Source organism: Anolis sagrei, chromosome 3 (assembly GCF_037176765.1).
Source record: "Anolis sagrei isolate rAnoSag1 chromosome 3, rAnoSag1.mat, whole genome shotgun sequence".
In the NCBI taxonomy this organism is placed as follows: Eukaryota; Metazoa; Chordata; class Lepidosauria; order Squamata; family Dactyloidae; genus Anolis; species Anolis sagrei.
Genome location: NC_090023.1, coordinates 73,437,750 through 73,456,133, shown reverse-complemented (window position 1 = coordinate 73,456,133; position 18,384 = coordinate 73,437,750). Strand labels below are relative to the sequence as shown.

The window sequence follows — 18,384 nt, the reverse complement described above, 5'->3', positions numbered from 1 at the left end:
GGCCAAAATTCTTTCAGTGTCCCCTGCTTGTGCAAGCAGCCAGTTATTCAAGCAGGTGTGGTTTTATCAGTATGTGCCAGGAGGTCTTTGAGAACATCTTAGGCAAGTGCACCCTAAGCTGTGCACCACTCTGTGACACTTCTAGACACTTCCTCTTTTCAGCCCACTATATATATATATATATATATATATATATATATATGGCATGCATACACATTTGTATCCACTACAACTAGCTCCTAGTCCTGTTAGGTGTCTTTGGCATTCTTCACATTCATCTCATTAGAGGAAAATATTGTCTATTGCTGCATATGGCTAGCATCTGGATTCACCAAATGAGGTAAGCTGAGCAGAGAGTTTATGCTCACATTCTTCAGCAGAAATGAGTTGTTAACATAAGGTGGTGTATTCATGTCTCCAAGCTTTAAGTGAAGAGAAAAACAGACATCTGGGTTGCCTTAATTTGAGCATTGGACTTGGTAGATTAATATAACAAGACAGATCAAGGCTGACAGTTGGACATTGTCCTAACTTTTTATTTCAACATCAAGTAATGGTGAATTACAGAAGAAAGGAGACTAGAGAGAAACACAGATATCAAGCCACACAACAAGCATAACTGTTTTAATACCTGCCAATGGAATTTTAAATAGTGATAATTTCTGTACATGCATCTATATATATTTTTTAATTTCCTCAGTTCCTGGCAGACCAGAGAGCAGTGATGGTGGAAGTTGTGAGGTAGAGGCTAAGACTGGGAACCAGTCTTTTTCTTCTGGAATTTTCTGAACTGGGACTGTATCGCCACTGCAGCTTTCTCTGTTTCTGGCGCCTCCATGTCTATATCAAAATCCTCCTGAACTTTCTTTTGATCGTCTGCATAAGAAGATACAAACAAAAATGCCACAATAAATCAATACATCTTTTAGAACAAAAGACACATTCATGCTGCATTTATACATCATTGAGTCTGGATGGTTGCATGTTGGTATTTAAATACTACTGAAATGAAATATTGTTTTAATTTCCCTTAATGCACCATGGTAATGCTAGGTTGAAGGCATTGTTGACATAACTTGGAAAACTAACCATGCTGTCTTGGAGATCTGGGGAGCTGTATTCTAATTTAGCAACAATTGACAAAGTTGATCACACATTAATTTTTCTGGAGTATGTCTGTCGGAAGATATGTGTAAATTGTTCCATGCGATACCTCCCAGGATAGTAAAATGCAACTCCCAACATGCAACCCAAATTGTAACATGAGTGGAAGAAAGGAAGAAATACATGCTTGTCCTGAAATACATGCTTGTCCTGTCCTGAAAAATGGCCAATGACTGGAACATACAGAAAGAATAAAGCTCATTTTTCTCCACACCTGTCCAGAGAAGACAATCCAAGGAGACACATTTAATCAGCACCACTGAAGGTTGAGAAGACAAACTCTGGCACTTTGGTGAATGGTTCCTTTTTCAGCAAAATGCCAAGCACTATCAAGTCTAATATATTAAATGTAAAATGTTTCACCCATAAAATTATGGATGGCAAGGGTGAACTAATTAAATGAAAATTTATGTTTTAATTTTAATGTTTAAAATAGTATTTATTTTACCTATTATTTTACCTATTGGACTCATAGCTCTCCTTTTCATCAAATAATGGCTTTAAAGTGGAAGTAACTGACAATTCAGTCCAATTATTATATACACATCTAAGACTAGAAATTTTAATTTAAAAGTCCTTAAAAGCATGAGTTGATTTATCTACAGGTCAGTACTATACCTTAACTCATATCAAAAAAGGAAATATCTCCTTCTTTGAGTAGTGTAGTGAAAGATGAGAACTTAGTCCAGTAAAGGACAATGCAAAAGAAGTTCTGAGATGCTCTACTGTCTCCACAATGATTCCACTTCTGGCTTTTATGAATGTCTGGGTGGAAAAATAACACTGACGACTGGGGCAAATGGACCCCAGATGTGGCACTGGCACTTTCTTACATGAGATTGACTTATATATTAGTATATACAGTACTCCATACCAACAAAGTGTATTTTTGAATGCTTTTAAAGAAGTCTATGCAAGAAATGCTCCAGACAGCTATGCAGCTCCCAAACACAAGAATCTGCAGAACTCAGTTGCTCCAAAATATTTATTCCACACAAAAATGCTTCATTTTGTTCAAAGATGTATGTCTCAAAAAAACTTACAAAAAAATTAAAAATAAAACATTCATAATAGCACTTGTAAGCTTTCCTATCTGTGAGCAGAAATTTAATCTATGGAGACATATATATCAATCCAAGAAATGCCCAACCTGTGCTGCAATAATCTAAACTTCCATAACTTTCTTTTTTTGCTCAAAATCTACAATACTTTACTGTCCCATTTTACAGGCAAGGAGTTTATTTAAATTGGATGTACAAAAACCTCTATACTTTCCGGACAAATAAAATCTGATGTTGCTTAACAAAGTTCTATACTTGTACCAGATGACCATTAAAATAAACATTTCATAATTTAGTGTTAAATAAGAGAGATAATTTGCTAATGTTAATAAGCTATTTTGCATCCATAGGAAGCCCACTATACAGAGATGATGGGTAGGTAGATGGATGGATGGATGGATGGATGGATAGATAGATAGATAGATAGATAGATAGATAGATAGATAGATAGATAGATAGATAGATAGATAGATGATATATAGATGATAGATAGATGACTTCTATGCAATGATTACAACTTTATTAGAGAAATAAATGAAAATGTAGATGATGGCTAAATTTGCCATTTTTACTAGGGCTTTCAGTTACAGCATTTATTTGGAATAATATAACTGTGAAAGTAAACGAGTTATTCAGTTCAGTTGCAAAGCAAATACGTTAACTTTATAATGTGTTTCAGTGCAGCACAATCAATAAAAGAGGAATGAATAAATGGTGAGCAAACTCTTGAGATATGCAGTACAAGCATAATTACTCATGACCAAGCCTTCAGCTAATTTCTTGATTTACTTTCCAAGCTGGGACTGAAATGAATGATGGCAATACCGGTAAGTGAAAAGCATTCCCTTTTTTTCTAGTGTCATGAATACCAAATCATCCTGTGCCGTTCTGGGCAGGCAAGCCCAGCTTTCTAAAGGTTTGCTTTTCAGAAATAAAAATTGGAGGGAAAGAATTACACACAAGATCATTTGTCATTTTTAGATTTCATCTTACTGTATCTGACAGATAAAATTAACTTGTCTGCACTGGTCTAAGAACATAAGTGATACAATGCAGAAATAGCATTTTAAACCATTGATAGAGGAAGGGGTTCTTTGCAAAAAAAAAAAAATGTGCTTCCCATGTAGTTTACCACCCAGAAAGTTAAAAGTGCATAGATATATGCAGCATGTAGAATCAACATCAGTGCTTGAGCCAAGACCTTGGACTCTTGCTTTCTCATGCTCTATGGAACCTGGACTACCTTTGGGCATTGGCTTTGGAATTGTGGACTCAACCTTGCATCTTGGATATTACTGGAAATTGGATCTTGATCCTCGAATTGACACTTAGGTTTCCCTCTTATGTATTCCTCTGAGTGCATCTCTGTAGACAATTTGGCAAGACCTGGAACTATTTGTATATATTCTGCCTATATTTGAGGACCATGACCTTGACAAATAAGTTCTTAATAATTTCTTTGGAATAAGCTATGGCTGCCATTCTCAGAACAATACACATGAAGATATGTGCACCAAATTATAAATACAATTTATTTTTATTGCACTAGAAATTGGTTTCCTTGGCTCAGTCAGGAATGAAAAAAAATGTGAGAAGGACTTACTTTTTACTTTAAAATGCAAAATGACAGAGGAAAATTTACATTAATGAGAAGGGAAGTGAGGGGACAATAATTTTGCACCCTATTCATAGACACTGTGAATCCCCTTCACAAACCCCAAGTTAGCAACCTCTGGTTTATGAGCTACTATATTAGATACTGGAGTGGAAAATTGGATTTTCATAAAAACCATAAACATATTTTACTACTACTGGGGCAAAGTATCTATTTATGTAACAAACCATTTCTCAAGTAATACAGTAGAATGAAAAAACTGGCTTATAAAAAGTAATGCCAGAAAATTCTATTAACCCCCCCCCCCCCCAAAACAAACCAATACTCATCAAATTGTGGAAAATCTCCCATTAAAATTTGGACTCCTACTTTCCAAAACTGTTTCTTCTTATCTTCTTAACTCAAAATCAGCAAACAGATGACACCTGCAGTGCCAAATCTCATTCAGGTCATTTTCTGCATGTAAATGATATAAATTGCTGCCTTCTCTTTTTCAAGATGAGCACATTCTCTGAAGTCTCATTTGGTGGCTGGGCTTGTTGCTTTAATGAAGGAATTTTCCAAGACCCTGAGACATCCCTCTCATCTCCCACTGCATGGACGCTTGTACAGTATTCAGAAAAGCTTAGTGTTGCAATAGTATCCAGCTCACCAGATAGGGGCGGCTCAACCCAGTACGCAAAGTAAGCATTTGCAGTATAGTTGGTTTTCCCAGGGGCACTCTTGAGGCGTTCTTGGGGGAAAATAGACCTTGACATATGCGAGTTGTAGTTACTGGGATGTATAGTTCATCTACAATCAAAGAGCATTCTGAACTCCACCAATGATGGAATTGAACCAAATAGGGCACACAGAACTTCCACGATGAACAGAAAATATATATCAGTGATTGGTTGGGGGGGGGGGGCAAAATACTGTTTGCTTACCCTTGAAAATTACCTAGGGCCCCCTCTGTCACCAGATGAAATGACTAAAATCTCAATCGCTATTGCTTCCACTAAAGTTTCATCAGCTGATTAGAATTTCTCCAAAGTATTTCAAGACATGCACTTGATGGCTCCTACTCAGAGTTTTATTATTATTATTATTATTATTATTATTATTATTATTATATTTAGTTATATTCATTTATATCCTACCTTTTCCCCAGTTCCCCTCATATAACTATATAAAGTACAAACTGCTAAAACATAACCATTAAAAAAAATGAACTAGACTACCCATCTCATATTGCAAGGTAGGGAGATCACCAAGGTTAATGCCACCCAGTACAGTAAACCATGGTGTCATCCCAGTGGGTCTCCTCCATAATGCAATGTTGTAGCTAATCCATTAGAAAATTTGACAAAATCAGCAACTATAAAAAAAGCCACTAAGGACAACCATAACACAGCCTTCAAGCACACACAGATGAAACAAGATAATTTAAAGTGAGATCATAATTGGGTAAATCCAGAATGCATGGGCATTTGTAGGTTCAAATGGAATCAATATGGGGTTTTAGCCTTGCAACTATATTAGTACAATGGATGTAAACTGGGACTTTGAAATGTTTCTGTGGTTATATTTAACTACAGGGTTTTTTAATATATATATATATATATATATATATATATATATATATATATATATATATATTGCTGCTGGAACACCACACAGATGGTGCTGCCCTGTATGGTTCACACTCCCTAAACCCCCTTACTGGCACCACTGGTACAAGACCTGTTCCCCTTCAAAGGTCTGCTGAAACAAACAAAAAGTCTTCATCTGGCTATATAAAGGTATCATGGAAGACACTGGTCTATTCTCTCTTGGAAAGAAGCTCCAGAACCTTGGAGCAACCACCAAGAGGTCCTCTCTTGTTTAGCCACCAGATGTGCCATTAAGGATGGCAGGACAGAAAGAAGGATCTCCAAAATCCCATCATATATGCATGCTTCCAATAACATTGCACCTGATCTGTATAGAGCTTTATAATTCATACCCCAAACTTGGAATTGTGCCTGCAAATGGACTGACAATTGAACTTTTCCACCAAGGGGGCTTTATGTTCAGTGGAGCAATGCTCCTTAGTGAAAAGCATCAGTGGCCAAATTAAATTCATAGCTATTTCACATTAGCATCATGCAGAACTCTTAAAACCTTGTGTATCTGAGAAAAGGGGAATTAATTAATCTTTTAAACCATAAATTACTCTTTGATCCAAAAGAGATGACTACTGCTGGTCAAAGTTTCCTTTCCTTAACCTTAATTCTTTTCTTATCAAGTTCTGCAAAGTTAGGTTTTGATGTGCGGCATGATGGTTAACCTCTTACAGGAGAGTGTTATTTCAGTTCACATCTTTGAAGTGTTTGATTAATCTTTTCTTCCCCATTGCAATAATGAGAGAACAGGAATACTTGCAGAGGGAGAGGGAGAGAGTGATGTGAGATGATATACACACAGCAAGAAATGAGTACATCAGCATAGATGTGAGAAATAAAAATAGTCATAAAAGCAATGTATAATATCAAAGATTAAAGTGATCCTTAGCCCATTAAGGACATATTGATTTTGAACAACTGATATGGTAACAAATGTTTGCCTCTTTAAATGCTAATGCTGAGCTGTTTAACTAGCAATTTATTTATGTTTTGCAGTGACTTCACAAGCTGTAATATGGTCAGAATTACAGTCCTGGGTTTCACACTCATTCTGTGCCAGTGTCCCTCCCCTAACCTTCATGCACCAAGATGAATCATTTTAGTCCTTCAGAGCCATATTTGGATGGAGAATACACACAGAAGAAACCTACAACATAGGAATTCCGATATTATTACATGAAAATAGCTGTAAAATATAAACCAAGTTCAAACTGCTTGTTAGATGCAAAGGAGTTCTAAAATATTTTTAAAATCATAGTCAAAGAATGATGGGACAAAATGCACTGAATTGCATCATTGTTCTTGTTAGTGAGTATGTGTGACCTTTGGTGACCCCATGAATTTCATGGGGTTTTCTTTACACAAATAATACTCAGAGGTGGTTTTGCCAGTTCTTTTCTCTGAAATAAAGCCAACAGCATCAGCTATTCATTGGTGGTCTCCCATCCAAACAACCAGAGCTGAACCTGGTTAAAGGAAGTATTGGCTTTAGGAGATTTGGAAATAAACAGGTCCTATGGAAAACAAGAGATTATGTAATGAACTATGGCAGGCATGGGCAAATCCAGGCCTGTGGGCTGGACGTGGCCACTTGGGCTCTTCCCTCGGTCCCTCATCTGCTTCAGCCCTCCTCTCAGTTTGCAGACACAACAGCTCTGGAGAACTCTCAGCAGTAATGTGTCTCCTCTCAGCCTGGGAATGCAACCTAACCTGGCTTGGCCTGCGTGCCCCACCCCAGCTCACAATGCATCCCCCACCACAAAAAGTTTGCCCATGCCTGGGCTATGGTATATAACTTTATGACAATAGAGCTACATCACTGACATAGCCACATTAGAGAATTGTGATAGTGTCCAATGAGGGCTCTCATCACACAACAGGGAATTTTTCTAACCAGATGCGGGCACCTTGACTTCCAATTGTCCTATGTTCTCAATTAGCAGCACCCCCGCTTCTTGCTCTATAATTACAAGGGACAATCTGCCCCCCCCCCCCCCAAAACTGCCATGCTGATATAAATTTTGACTCTTGCACAATGGCTGCACTGTTTGTTTCACTTGTGCAATTGACTCCACATCAGAGCTATTCCCTCCTAGAAATCCAGCTCTTGGACCATCCTAACCTATACAATCATAACTTGTTTTTTTTATGTCATTAATTCTCAATAGAATGCCAGTCCTTATTTTTCAGTGAACCATAATGCTAAGAAGTATATGTTGGCTTGTACCTGGCAAAGGTGGGAGGGTGAAACTTGCACTGGGTTCAGGAAATAAATGAAATGTACATTAACCTGATGAGGGAGGGCCAGTGTTGTGTAGTGGTTTGATTGTTGGACTAGGACACTAGGAGAGCATGGTTCAAATCCCCACTTGGATGTGAAAATCCACTGGCTGAATTTGAGCAAGCTAGGCTGTCTCATCAGAGGAAGGACACAACAGATCCCATCTGAACAAATCCTGTCAAGAAAGCTTTGTGATAAGTTTACCATATGGTTGTTATAAGTCAAAACGGACTTAGAGGCACATAGCAACAACAACAACAACAACGGTGTGTGTGTGGCGGGGGTGGAGGACACTGGAATTTTCAATGGGTTCAGGGCATACAACAAATGTACAATGAACCTGGTGCATGTGAAGTAAAATAAAATCCTACATATTAGACTAGAAAGCCTTTAAATATCTGCATGAAGATGTGTCATGTAGAGGCAGACTTATTTGAGTAAGACTGTTACTTGAATGCCCTATAGTCAAGAAAAGGGAAGCAAACACATCAGTCAGTGAACTGAGAGAAGAGATGGTGGTGCAGCACCATTAGCCCAAAGGGAACAAGAAGTCACATTTGTACACAAATCATGAGAGATGTGTGATATTGTGTCTTCATTTCCATCACTAAGACTGATGATTATGACAGTTTTAGAGAACCATGATGTACCCAGTGTTGTGAGTCAGCATTCTGACACCATACCTACTAGTTCAATTAGCTGCTAATAATGACTCAATGGGTTACAATCAGATCTTCATATTTTATTTGACTTTGATATCTTATGGGTAGCACTAACCATTGTGACATAACTTAAGCATTCATAAGAGCTTTAAACCAAGGGTAATTAAATATGTAATTATATATTAAATATATAACGACTATCAGAGAACATGAGACATCAGATTTGCTTGATTTGCAAGTCTTTAAACATCACCCTCTTCTCTTCCTTCTCAACACAAGAAAGTAGTCCATCAAGAACATGATTTTGCTAAAACTCCTTTGAAAAAGATGGATGTGACATAGTAAAATATTTAGTTAGCTCAGATTCTGCAAAGCATTTACATTTTAAAGCTGGGAAACAACAGCACTACACACATATTTCTAAACTTTCATTAATAATGTTTATCTTGCCAAGGTAAATTATACTCTTCTATGGCAAGGTTAGGAGCCTTGAGCCCTAAGGACAAATCTGTCTCTTCAAGCAGAGATAGCCATGCTCCAACACATTGGATGGCTTTCCAAAGTTTATACAGTCCCCCACTTTAAAAAAAACTTGAAACACTTCTCCTAAGGCTTAGACACAAATAAAATGCTATTTTGATCCTATCCTTTTGCATTTGGAATGCTGCCCCAGGATCTCCTCTGTCGCTGAATTTGGTCCATGCACTGGAGAAGATCCCTATCCTTGCCATATACACTCTACTAGATGAGGGTCCATTGCTATAGAATGCTTAAGACATGTCTCAAAGTAACTCCAAAATCAGCAATAAAGCCATTATGACAACTGAGGTATAGGAGTAAATCCACAAGTACAGAATGTTGTTGAAGGCTTTCATGGTGGGAATCACTGGTTTGCTGTGAGTTTTTCATAATGTATGGTCATGGTCTAGTTGTACTCTCTCCTGATGTTTTGTCTTTATCTGTGGCAGACATCTTCAGATGTTTGAAGATGGCCATATAGCCTGAAAAATTCACAGCAACCCAACTGGAAAATTCTTCCCAAGTTTGGATCCTGTTCAAATTCACTTACAGCCTCATCACAAAGACCAGACATCTGGGAGAAAAGAGGAAGTTAGTGAACATACTCCGAGTCCCATCATCTGTGGTCCATCCCCCTCCAAACTGCACCAGGATGGAGAGTGGGTCATGGGGGCTCTGTGTGCCACGTTTGGTCTTGATCAGTCATTGGATGAGGGTCACAGTGGTCTCAGAAAGTGAGTTAAAGTACTTCAAGTCCCATCATCCAGAGTCTGTTCTCCCCCAAACCTACCAGAACGTTGAGTTGGCCATGAGGGCTCTCTGAGCCAAGTCTGGTCTTTATTGGTATTTGGATGAGTGTCGCTGTGGTTTCAGGAAGTGAGTGAAGGTACTGCAAGTCCCATCATTCATCATCCATCCTCCTCCAAACAGCACCGGGATGTAGAGTGGCTCAGGGGGGTTCTGTGTGCCACGTTTGGTCTTGATCAGTCATTGGCGAGGGTCTCAGTGGTCTTAGGAAGTGAGTGAAGTTACTGCAAGTCCCATCACCAACCCCAAATTCTTCCAAACTGTACCAGGATGTAGAGTGGGTCATGCGGGGCTCTCTGTGTGAATTTTGGTCCTGATCCATCATTGTTGGCAGTTGTAATGGTCTCAGGAAGGGAGTGCAGGTATTGCAAGTCCCATCGTCCATGGTGCATCCTCCTCCAAACCACACCAGGATGTAGAGTGCATCATGGAGACTCAGTGTGCCAAGTTTGGTCTTTATCGGTAATTGGATGAGGGTTGCAGTGGTCTCAGGAATTGAGCAAATGTACTGCAAGTCACATAATCCATGGTCCATCCCCGCCAAACCACACCAGGGTGTAAAGTGGGTCATGAGAGGTCTATGTGCCAAGTTTGGTCTAGATCAGTCATTGGATGAAGTTCACAGCGGTCTCAGAAAGTGAGTGATGGTACTGCAAGTCCCATCATCCATAGCCCATCCTCCTCCAAACTGCAGTAGGATGTAGAGTTAGTGAAGGTACTGCAAATCCCTCAGGCCCTTTCCTTTCTCTTCTCGTCCACTTGAGAATGTTAGAATGTTTTTTTGTTGGTTTTTTTTTTTTGTCGTGTCAGGAGCGACTTGTGAAACTGCAAGTCGTTTCTGGTATGAGAGAATTGGCCGTCTGCAAGGACGTTGCCCAGGGGACGCCAGGATGTTTTGATCTTTTACCATCCTTGTTGGAGGCTTCTCTCATGTCCCCGCATGAGGAGCTAGAGCTGACAGAGGGAGCCCATCCGCGCTCTCCCCGGATTCGAGCCTGCAACCTGTCGGTCTTCAGTCCTGCCAGCACAGGGGTTTAACCCTCTGCGTCACCAGGGGTTCCTGTTGAGGCTGGCCAATCAGAAACCATATGCAAATTTCCTTTCCCCTCTCAGTCACTGGAGGATCTTGGAATGTTTTGGTTGGCCAATCAGAGACCCTATGCAAATTGTACCACAGTGGCAGCCAATCAGAACGCTGCCACATACACCTCCCGTCCTTCCTCCGCATACAAACACTGACTTCCCAAGTTTGGATCCTGTTCAAAGTCACTTACAGTCTCATCACAAAGACCAGGTGAAGTGTCCTGCTTCACTAGGCATCTGGGAGAAAAGAGGGAGCAAATCTGTCACCCCACATGCACCTCCCTCTCTGCGACACTTTCCCAACACATGGGGAAAGCATTGCCCTTGCGGTGAAGCCTCCCGTGTTGACACTTTCATCCTGGTTGGGGCAGGTCCTCCACCAGAATTTACACAAGGTCATGTGATGTCCAGCTTAGGTCTCCATCCTCTAGACAGGGTGAAAGCATCCTAGGATGCTGAATGCACTCCGTATGTTGAAGTCCTAAGTCTTAGCAGCAACTTACAATAATGAATAGTGAAGAAAATATAGTTGGTAGAAGTTTTGGCAGCTTTCCAAAGCTGTTAGCAGTTTATGCTTGCTGAAATGACAAACAGTGTATTATAGTGAACTATAGCAACATGATGATAATTGCTTCTGAACAACAATATTAAGGAAACAGAAGGTGCCTGGATAACACTGGCCCTTCCCCCAAAAACTGCAAATAGTAAAAAAAAAAAAAAAAAAAGAATGTGCCAGTTTCTACAATATATTATAGCTTTTGTGAAACTGGTTAAGAAGAAAATGTTTGCTCATGCAGCTCAATGAAACTATGGTTTGCCCTCACTCTGATTTGACTTTGTGACATCATTAGATATCCCACTTTATAACTAAACAACTAGTGAACAATACGTTAAAAAGGTAAGCGACAGAAGTGATACCTTTCATTTATCCCCAAGATATCTGCTTGGCAAAACTGCTTGGCAAAAATCTTACTAAACCAGTGGGTGCCACCATATCAATGTTTTCAGTGTGCCAAAACAAACTGGAATGGGCCAGGTGTGATTTGTTCCCAATCTGGGCAAACCTCCAGGGAAACATCAACTACTTCAATCTAATTTCAAGTAATAATGAAGCACTCCTTTGATGTGAATCTTTAAATCTCGCCTTTTTAATTAAGTTAATTTATGTCCTATTGAGAAAGAAAGGGAGTCAGTAAATTAACAGTGCCAGTCATTGATTGCTTTATTCTTCTCAGAAGCTGATATTCTTTGGACTCCATGGAAGATATGTTTATAGAAAAAGAAGGATCCCGCTGAAAAAGGGTCCTCCTACGCATCTGTTTCCAGACAAGCTTGTGAACATAGATGTTCCATTTAGCTAACTGACAAGTCTTTTTCTACTAACTTCTTCATTTCTCCAAACTCTATACTCATTTTGTGTTGGTTCATGCAGGATTTTTTTTTAATGAGGGCAGGGGATTTTACATTTTGTATGCATGCATTTTTTAAAAGGTATATGCAATTAAGGCAGATAGTTCTGCAGTTTTATCAAATATGAATATATATTTGAATGCATTTTTGGCTTTATTTTACCAAATGCATTGCAAGACTTGAAAGACACTTATTTTCAACCATTAAATGTATCCCTTTCTCTTTCTCGTTTGGGAGGTACAGTTGGGGAAAACCACATCCTCCTCCAAACTGCACCAGGATGTAGAGTGCATCATGGAGACTCAGTGTGACAAGTTTGGTCTTTATCGGTAATTGGATAAGGGTTGCAGTGGTCTCAGGAATTGAGCAAAGGTACTGCAAGTCCCATAATCCATGGTCCATCCCCAGCCAAACCCCACCAGGGCATAAAGTGGGTCATGAGAGGTCTATGTGCCAAGTTTGGTCTAGATCAGTCATTGGATGAAGGTCACAGCGGTCTCAGAAAGTGAGTGATGGTACTTCAAGTCCCATCATCCATGGTCCATCCTCCTACAAACTGCAGTAGGATGTAGAGTGAGTGATGGTACTGCAAATCCCTCAGGCCCTTTCCTTTCTCTTCTCATCCACTTGAGAATGTTAGAATTTTTTTTTTGTTGTGTCAGGAGCGACTTGTGAAACTGCAAGTTGTTTCTTGTGTGAGAGAATTGGCCGTCTGCAAAGACGTTGCCCAGGGGACACCAAGATGTTTTGATCTTTTACCATCCTTGTGGGAGGCTTCTCTCATGTCCTCACATGAGGAACAGGAGCTGACAGAGGGAGCCCATCCACGCTCTCCCCGGATTCGAGCCTGCAACCTGTGGGTCTTCAGTCCTGCCGGCACAGGGGTTTAACCCTCTGCACCACCAGGGGTTCCTGTTGAGGCTGGCCAATCAGAAACCATATGCAAATTTCCTTTCCCCTCTCAGTCACTGGAGGATCTTGGAATGTTTTGGTTGGCCAATCAGAGACCCTATGCAAATTGTACCACAGTGGCAGCCAATCAGAACGCTGCCACATACATCTCCCGTCCTTCCTCCACATACAAATGCTGATTTTTATTATATACATAGATAGATTTTATTCAATTTATTTCCGCTCCTTTCCACAGAAGTAACCAGCCCCACCCCTTTTGGTACTAATATTGGAGAGTGGTCCCTGTTCAAATTGGTCCTCGATCAAGTGGTCCCTGTTCAAGTGGTCCCTAGTCAAAATGGGCCCTGGTCAAGTGGGCCCTGGTCAGAAAAAAATTGGGAACTACCAATTATATTTAGCCCAAATTGCCTGATGTATAATTTTTTGCTCTGTCTACATCACATTGAGAGATGGTGAAAAAGACAAGAGGGCAATTTAAATGCATTCCATAGAGAGTAATTTACACAAAACTTTATCTGTGTATAATTTAATCTAAAAAAATCATTTTAGTTAGCCATACATCAACATGGGCCAGCATTTTAAAAAAGTGCTTCTAACCATGTATCAATTCCAAAGTCCATTAAAGGAAGCAGAGTGGCCCTCTATATATGTTATTTCAAGAGTAACACTCAAAAAGCTGGAATGTACCTTGATAAAGATCAGTCAGATCAGCTGCCAAGAGATGATTTACTTTATTACAGCTATAAAGAACTGCACTAGGCATTGTGTCATTCTGGCACTAAATGCAAGACTTTTTATACAGGAACATGAATATTCCTTTCTTGGAGATATACATTTGCTTTTCCAAGACTAAGAATGGTTATAATGGTCATTGGCCATTGCAGGGTTAGCTCATTGCAAGAAGCCTTTTTTAGCACATGTTTCCTTTCTTTGATTTGAAATGCACAGTTACATTTCTGAATACTAGCAATGAAGGTCTACGAACAAAGGCCAAAATATCTTCAAAGAACTCCTTTCTGTTATTGATTCTGACACAATTGCTTCTGAAACAGACATGTGGATGCCCATTTTCTTTGGGACAGAACCCTCAGGAGACCACGCTATATTCCCATGACTTTTTCCTACTGAGAACATGGAGCTTTGGGTAGCATAGGGAATGGTTTTGCTGCTTGTGCCCCTGTTCAGAAGATTTCCCCTCATTTTCTATTCCTGGAATAATTGGATTTTGAAAATGTTGTCTTGTTGTGGAAACAGTGATTGGTTATAAAGCTTCAGCGGAGACACCTTTTCCACATGATAACTCTTTCAAGAGTGAATTTCCCTTCTGAGGGGTAGATTTCTCTCACTTCCTATTGTCTCAGCCCCATTCTTAACTGTGAGTCATTTATAAGTCAGATGTCTGTAACTTGAGGACTGCCTGTACTTATATATATAGATCCACAGTTTTATGAATATGGTGCTGTTCTAAATTTGAAAAGACTCAGATGCTTCTTACTACTACCAAAGACTATATATTGGCAGTGACAGACTTTGTATTTCTAGGCTCAAATATTACTGCAGATGCAGACTGCAGCCAGGAAATCAGAAGACGTTTACTTCTTGGGAGGAGAGCAATCACCAACCTCGATAAAATAGTGAAGAGTAGAGACATCACACCATAAGGAAGGCTGAGCGAAGGAAGATAGATGCTTTTGAACTTTGGTGCTGGAGGAGAATTCTGAGAGTGCCTTGGACCACGAGAAGATCCAACCAGTCCATAATTCAGGAAATAAAGTCCAACTGCTCATTGGAGGGAAGGATATTAGAGGCAAAGATGAAGTACTTTGGCCACATACTGAGAAGACAGGAAAGCTTAGAAAAGACAATGATGCTGGGGAAAATGGAAGGAAGAAGGAAGAGGGGCAGACTAAGGAAAAGATGGATGGATGGTATCCTTGAAATGACTGGCTTGACTCTGAAGGAGTTGTGGGTGGTGACGGCTAACAGGGAACTCTGGCACGGGCTGGTCCATGAGGTCACAAATAGTTGGAAGTGACTGAATGAATAAGCAATAACAATTGGTTGTCAAAGATAGCATGGGTTGATTGCGCAGAATTAATATGCCTTTCTTTTATCGTCTTCTGTAACATTTCATGTTCATCTGGGATTTGTCATGGAAATTCCAATAAAGATTTCAATTTAATTTACTTCTCTCAAGGGACAATAGCTAACCTTCCCATACCAGCACAGAAACAATATTTATTGTAAAGCACAAGGGGAACAGCAACGACAATTAATAGGTTCTCTTCAAAGAACAGCACATGAATCAAAAAGGGCACCGTGTCCTTCTTGCTGCTTGCTCATTAGTTATAGAGAGTTGTTACACTGTTTTGCCAAAGCTAGAAGTCAATACTCCAGCTCTGTGGGATTTCTCTTGCCTGCCTTTTTTATCTATATTTATTGAGTGAGTGCTGATGGTATAGGATAATGTAATTTTCCAAGCCTTCTTAAGCAGCTGAGATTCATGCACAAGGTCATGCACCATACCAAAGGCTCCACACAGCATTTTCTTCTGCTGAAATTTAAAATATATTAGTTATGAGCCAATCTTCTACATGTTTACTTTTTAAAGCTCTAAAGAGTAATGATTTTGGACAATGGACAACCCTCAACCCTTCATTCCGTTTCCCTAAATGCTGTTTACTACTGTTCCCAGCCAGGAGCCCTTGCACATTAAACAAGTGCAATGTTTTGGTCCCCTTTTCACAACCATGGCCACATCTTATGGCATCCTGAGATTTTCAATTTAGGGAGAGGTATTCAGAAGTCTCAGACAAAGACAGTCACCAAAATACCTGTAAGAGGCTTCTGTAGGATGTTGGTGTGGTAGTTAAAGTGGAATCTGAGAATGCATCTACACTGTAGAATTAATGCAGTTTGACACCACTTTAACTGCCAATGCTATGGAATCCTGGGAGTTGAAGTTTTACAAGGTCTTTCGCCTTCTCTGCCAGAAAGTGCTGGTGCCCCACTGAACTACAACTCCCATATCATTGAGCCATGACAGCTAAAGTGATGTCAACCTGTATTAATTCTACAGTGTAGGCGCACCCGCATTTCTTCATCGGAGGCCCCATCATTACTGACGATTTAATGCAGTTGCAAACCATTATCGAAGAAAATGGTTTTGCTGTGCAGGTAATTATATAGAAATAGGGTCTGGATATTTTCTTTATGTCACTGCTTTCATTGCCATTTTTTCTTACTTTTAGTCTTCCTCACATGATCACAGCCAATCAACATTATGTTCAAGGGACAATAGTGTAATGTCTCTGGGTCATTTCTTCATTGATATCAAGGAGGAGGAGGAGGAGGAGGAGGAGGAGGAGGAGGAGGAGGAGGAGGAGGAGGAGGAGGAGAACTTTATTTTTCTATCCTGCCTCCATCTCCCTGAAGAGACTCGGGGCAGCTTACGTGGGGCCAAGCCCAAGGCAACATACAGTTAAAAACAAAACAAATAAAATATTTAAACAACATAAGAACCTCTAGTCTCATGGGGGGGGGGGGGCAGTATGCAAACAAGTTAGAGGATAGGCTGGTCAATAAGGTGGATAGAATGTATAGTAGCATAGGAATAGAGTAATCATAACAGGATCATTCCAGCTTGACTTAAAGTGTAGTAATCGATACAGGAACTTGTATTCAGGGTCATCAATCAAATGCACAATGAAACATCCACGTCTTTAGTTCCTTACGGAATGTGGAGAGGGAGGGTGCCAGCTTGATCTCGCTGGGGAGGGAGTTCCAGGGCCACCACCGAGAATGCCCTTCCCCTCATCCCTACCATCCGCGCCTGAGATGGGGGTGGGAGTGACAGAAGATCTTAAAGACTGTGTGAGCTCATAGGGGAAGATGCGGTCACGAAGATAGGCAGGTCCTGAACCATTTAGAGCTTTATAGGTGATAACCTGCACCTTGAATTGGGACCGGAAACTTATTGGCAGTAAGGACTTGTGAAAGGTATAAAGGATGAGGGAAATGTTTTCTTTATAGTTTACATGAGCCATATATGGAGGTGAATCTATTTAAAAACAATAATCACTCTCGAATCTCAGCTGAAGCAATAATTCCTTTTAAGGGCAGAAACACTTCCAGGACTGACCCAGAAACAGACTTCCTTCTCTTCTTTGACATACTTGGGATCTACTATATCCTTTTGACCAAAACTGGACTTTTGTAATCCTAGTTCATGTTATATTTGCCTTGCAGTCTGCCAGATACTGTAGTAAATTAGGAAAGGCATTTTGAATGTTATGCTCTGCTTTAGAAGACTGGGAGAGCAAACTGACTTCGCTTTCCTCTTTATCAAAGCTCTGCAGGATGCTAGACATCTCAAATCTCTATATTTTGTGCTGAATAGGCTCATATGTCCTCTTCTATTACTTTTAAGCTGGCATCTCTATGAAGCACTTTTAAAAAATGAAGTTGCTAGAAATGTGAAGATATAGATTTAACAGAAAGTTTGCCAATTAAAATTAAAGTGCATTAAGCCTAGTGTCAGCTTGATTTGAAAACCTAATTGAGTTTGCAGAGGATTTCTTTCTTGGTTGAACAGTATCAACTCAAGAAAAAACATGGTAGTTAGCACAAAAATATGGCATTAAGCTGGGGCACATAAATTGTATGCACTGGATAATAAAGACTAAAAGGAAATCTCACCACATTTCCAAAACAAATGGGTTCTGAGGTGGAGCTGGGTGGACTTCTCAGTGAGGTCTATTTTTCTTGTACTGAATTGAACATTCACCTTTGTGAGATAGATTCAAGACACAATTTTGTTCCATCCCTCCCTCAATACATGTTTTCTATTCAAACCCACCACAGCTGTGCAATACGTGGCTGATGAGCTACATGTATTATGCCGTGTTTGAAGTCCATTATGGTAGGGGTGAAAGCTAGATTGTGAAGCAAGCTGAAAGGGTGGGAAATTTGAGGGAGCAAGGAAGGGCTTCAGGAGCCCCAAAAGAGGGTCAGTGGCTGCATTCTGCTCACCGGGCACACTTTGCCCACCTATGGAACAAACAATTTAAATCCAGAAAAATGTACTACAGAGGATCTAGCACAACATTAACTCGTCCCCCTAATATCGATTTATGTGGATTTTTAGAGATATGCTGCAAACAAATCCTTCATCCAGTTATATATTGCCCTTTATAATAATGGGTATTTTGCTAGCATTACAATAAAT

The 18,384-nt window shown here is 39.9% G+C and overlaps 1 protein-coding gene across 1 annotated transcript in view; it reads right to left on the bottom strand.

Annotated features, from left to right (window-relative positions):
• Positions 1–509: 509 nt before the first annotated feature.
• Positions 510–18,384, bottom strand: part of PCP4 (Purkinje cell protein 4) — a 96,508-nt gene continuing 78,633 nt past the window's right edge. The window contains exon 3 of the mRNA XM_060766902.2: positions 510–876. Within this exon, the coding sequence (XP_060622885.1) occupies positions 749–876 (128 nt within the window). The 3' untranslated portion in view covers positions 510–748. The remainder of the gene's footprint in view (positions 877–18,384) is intronic.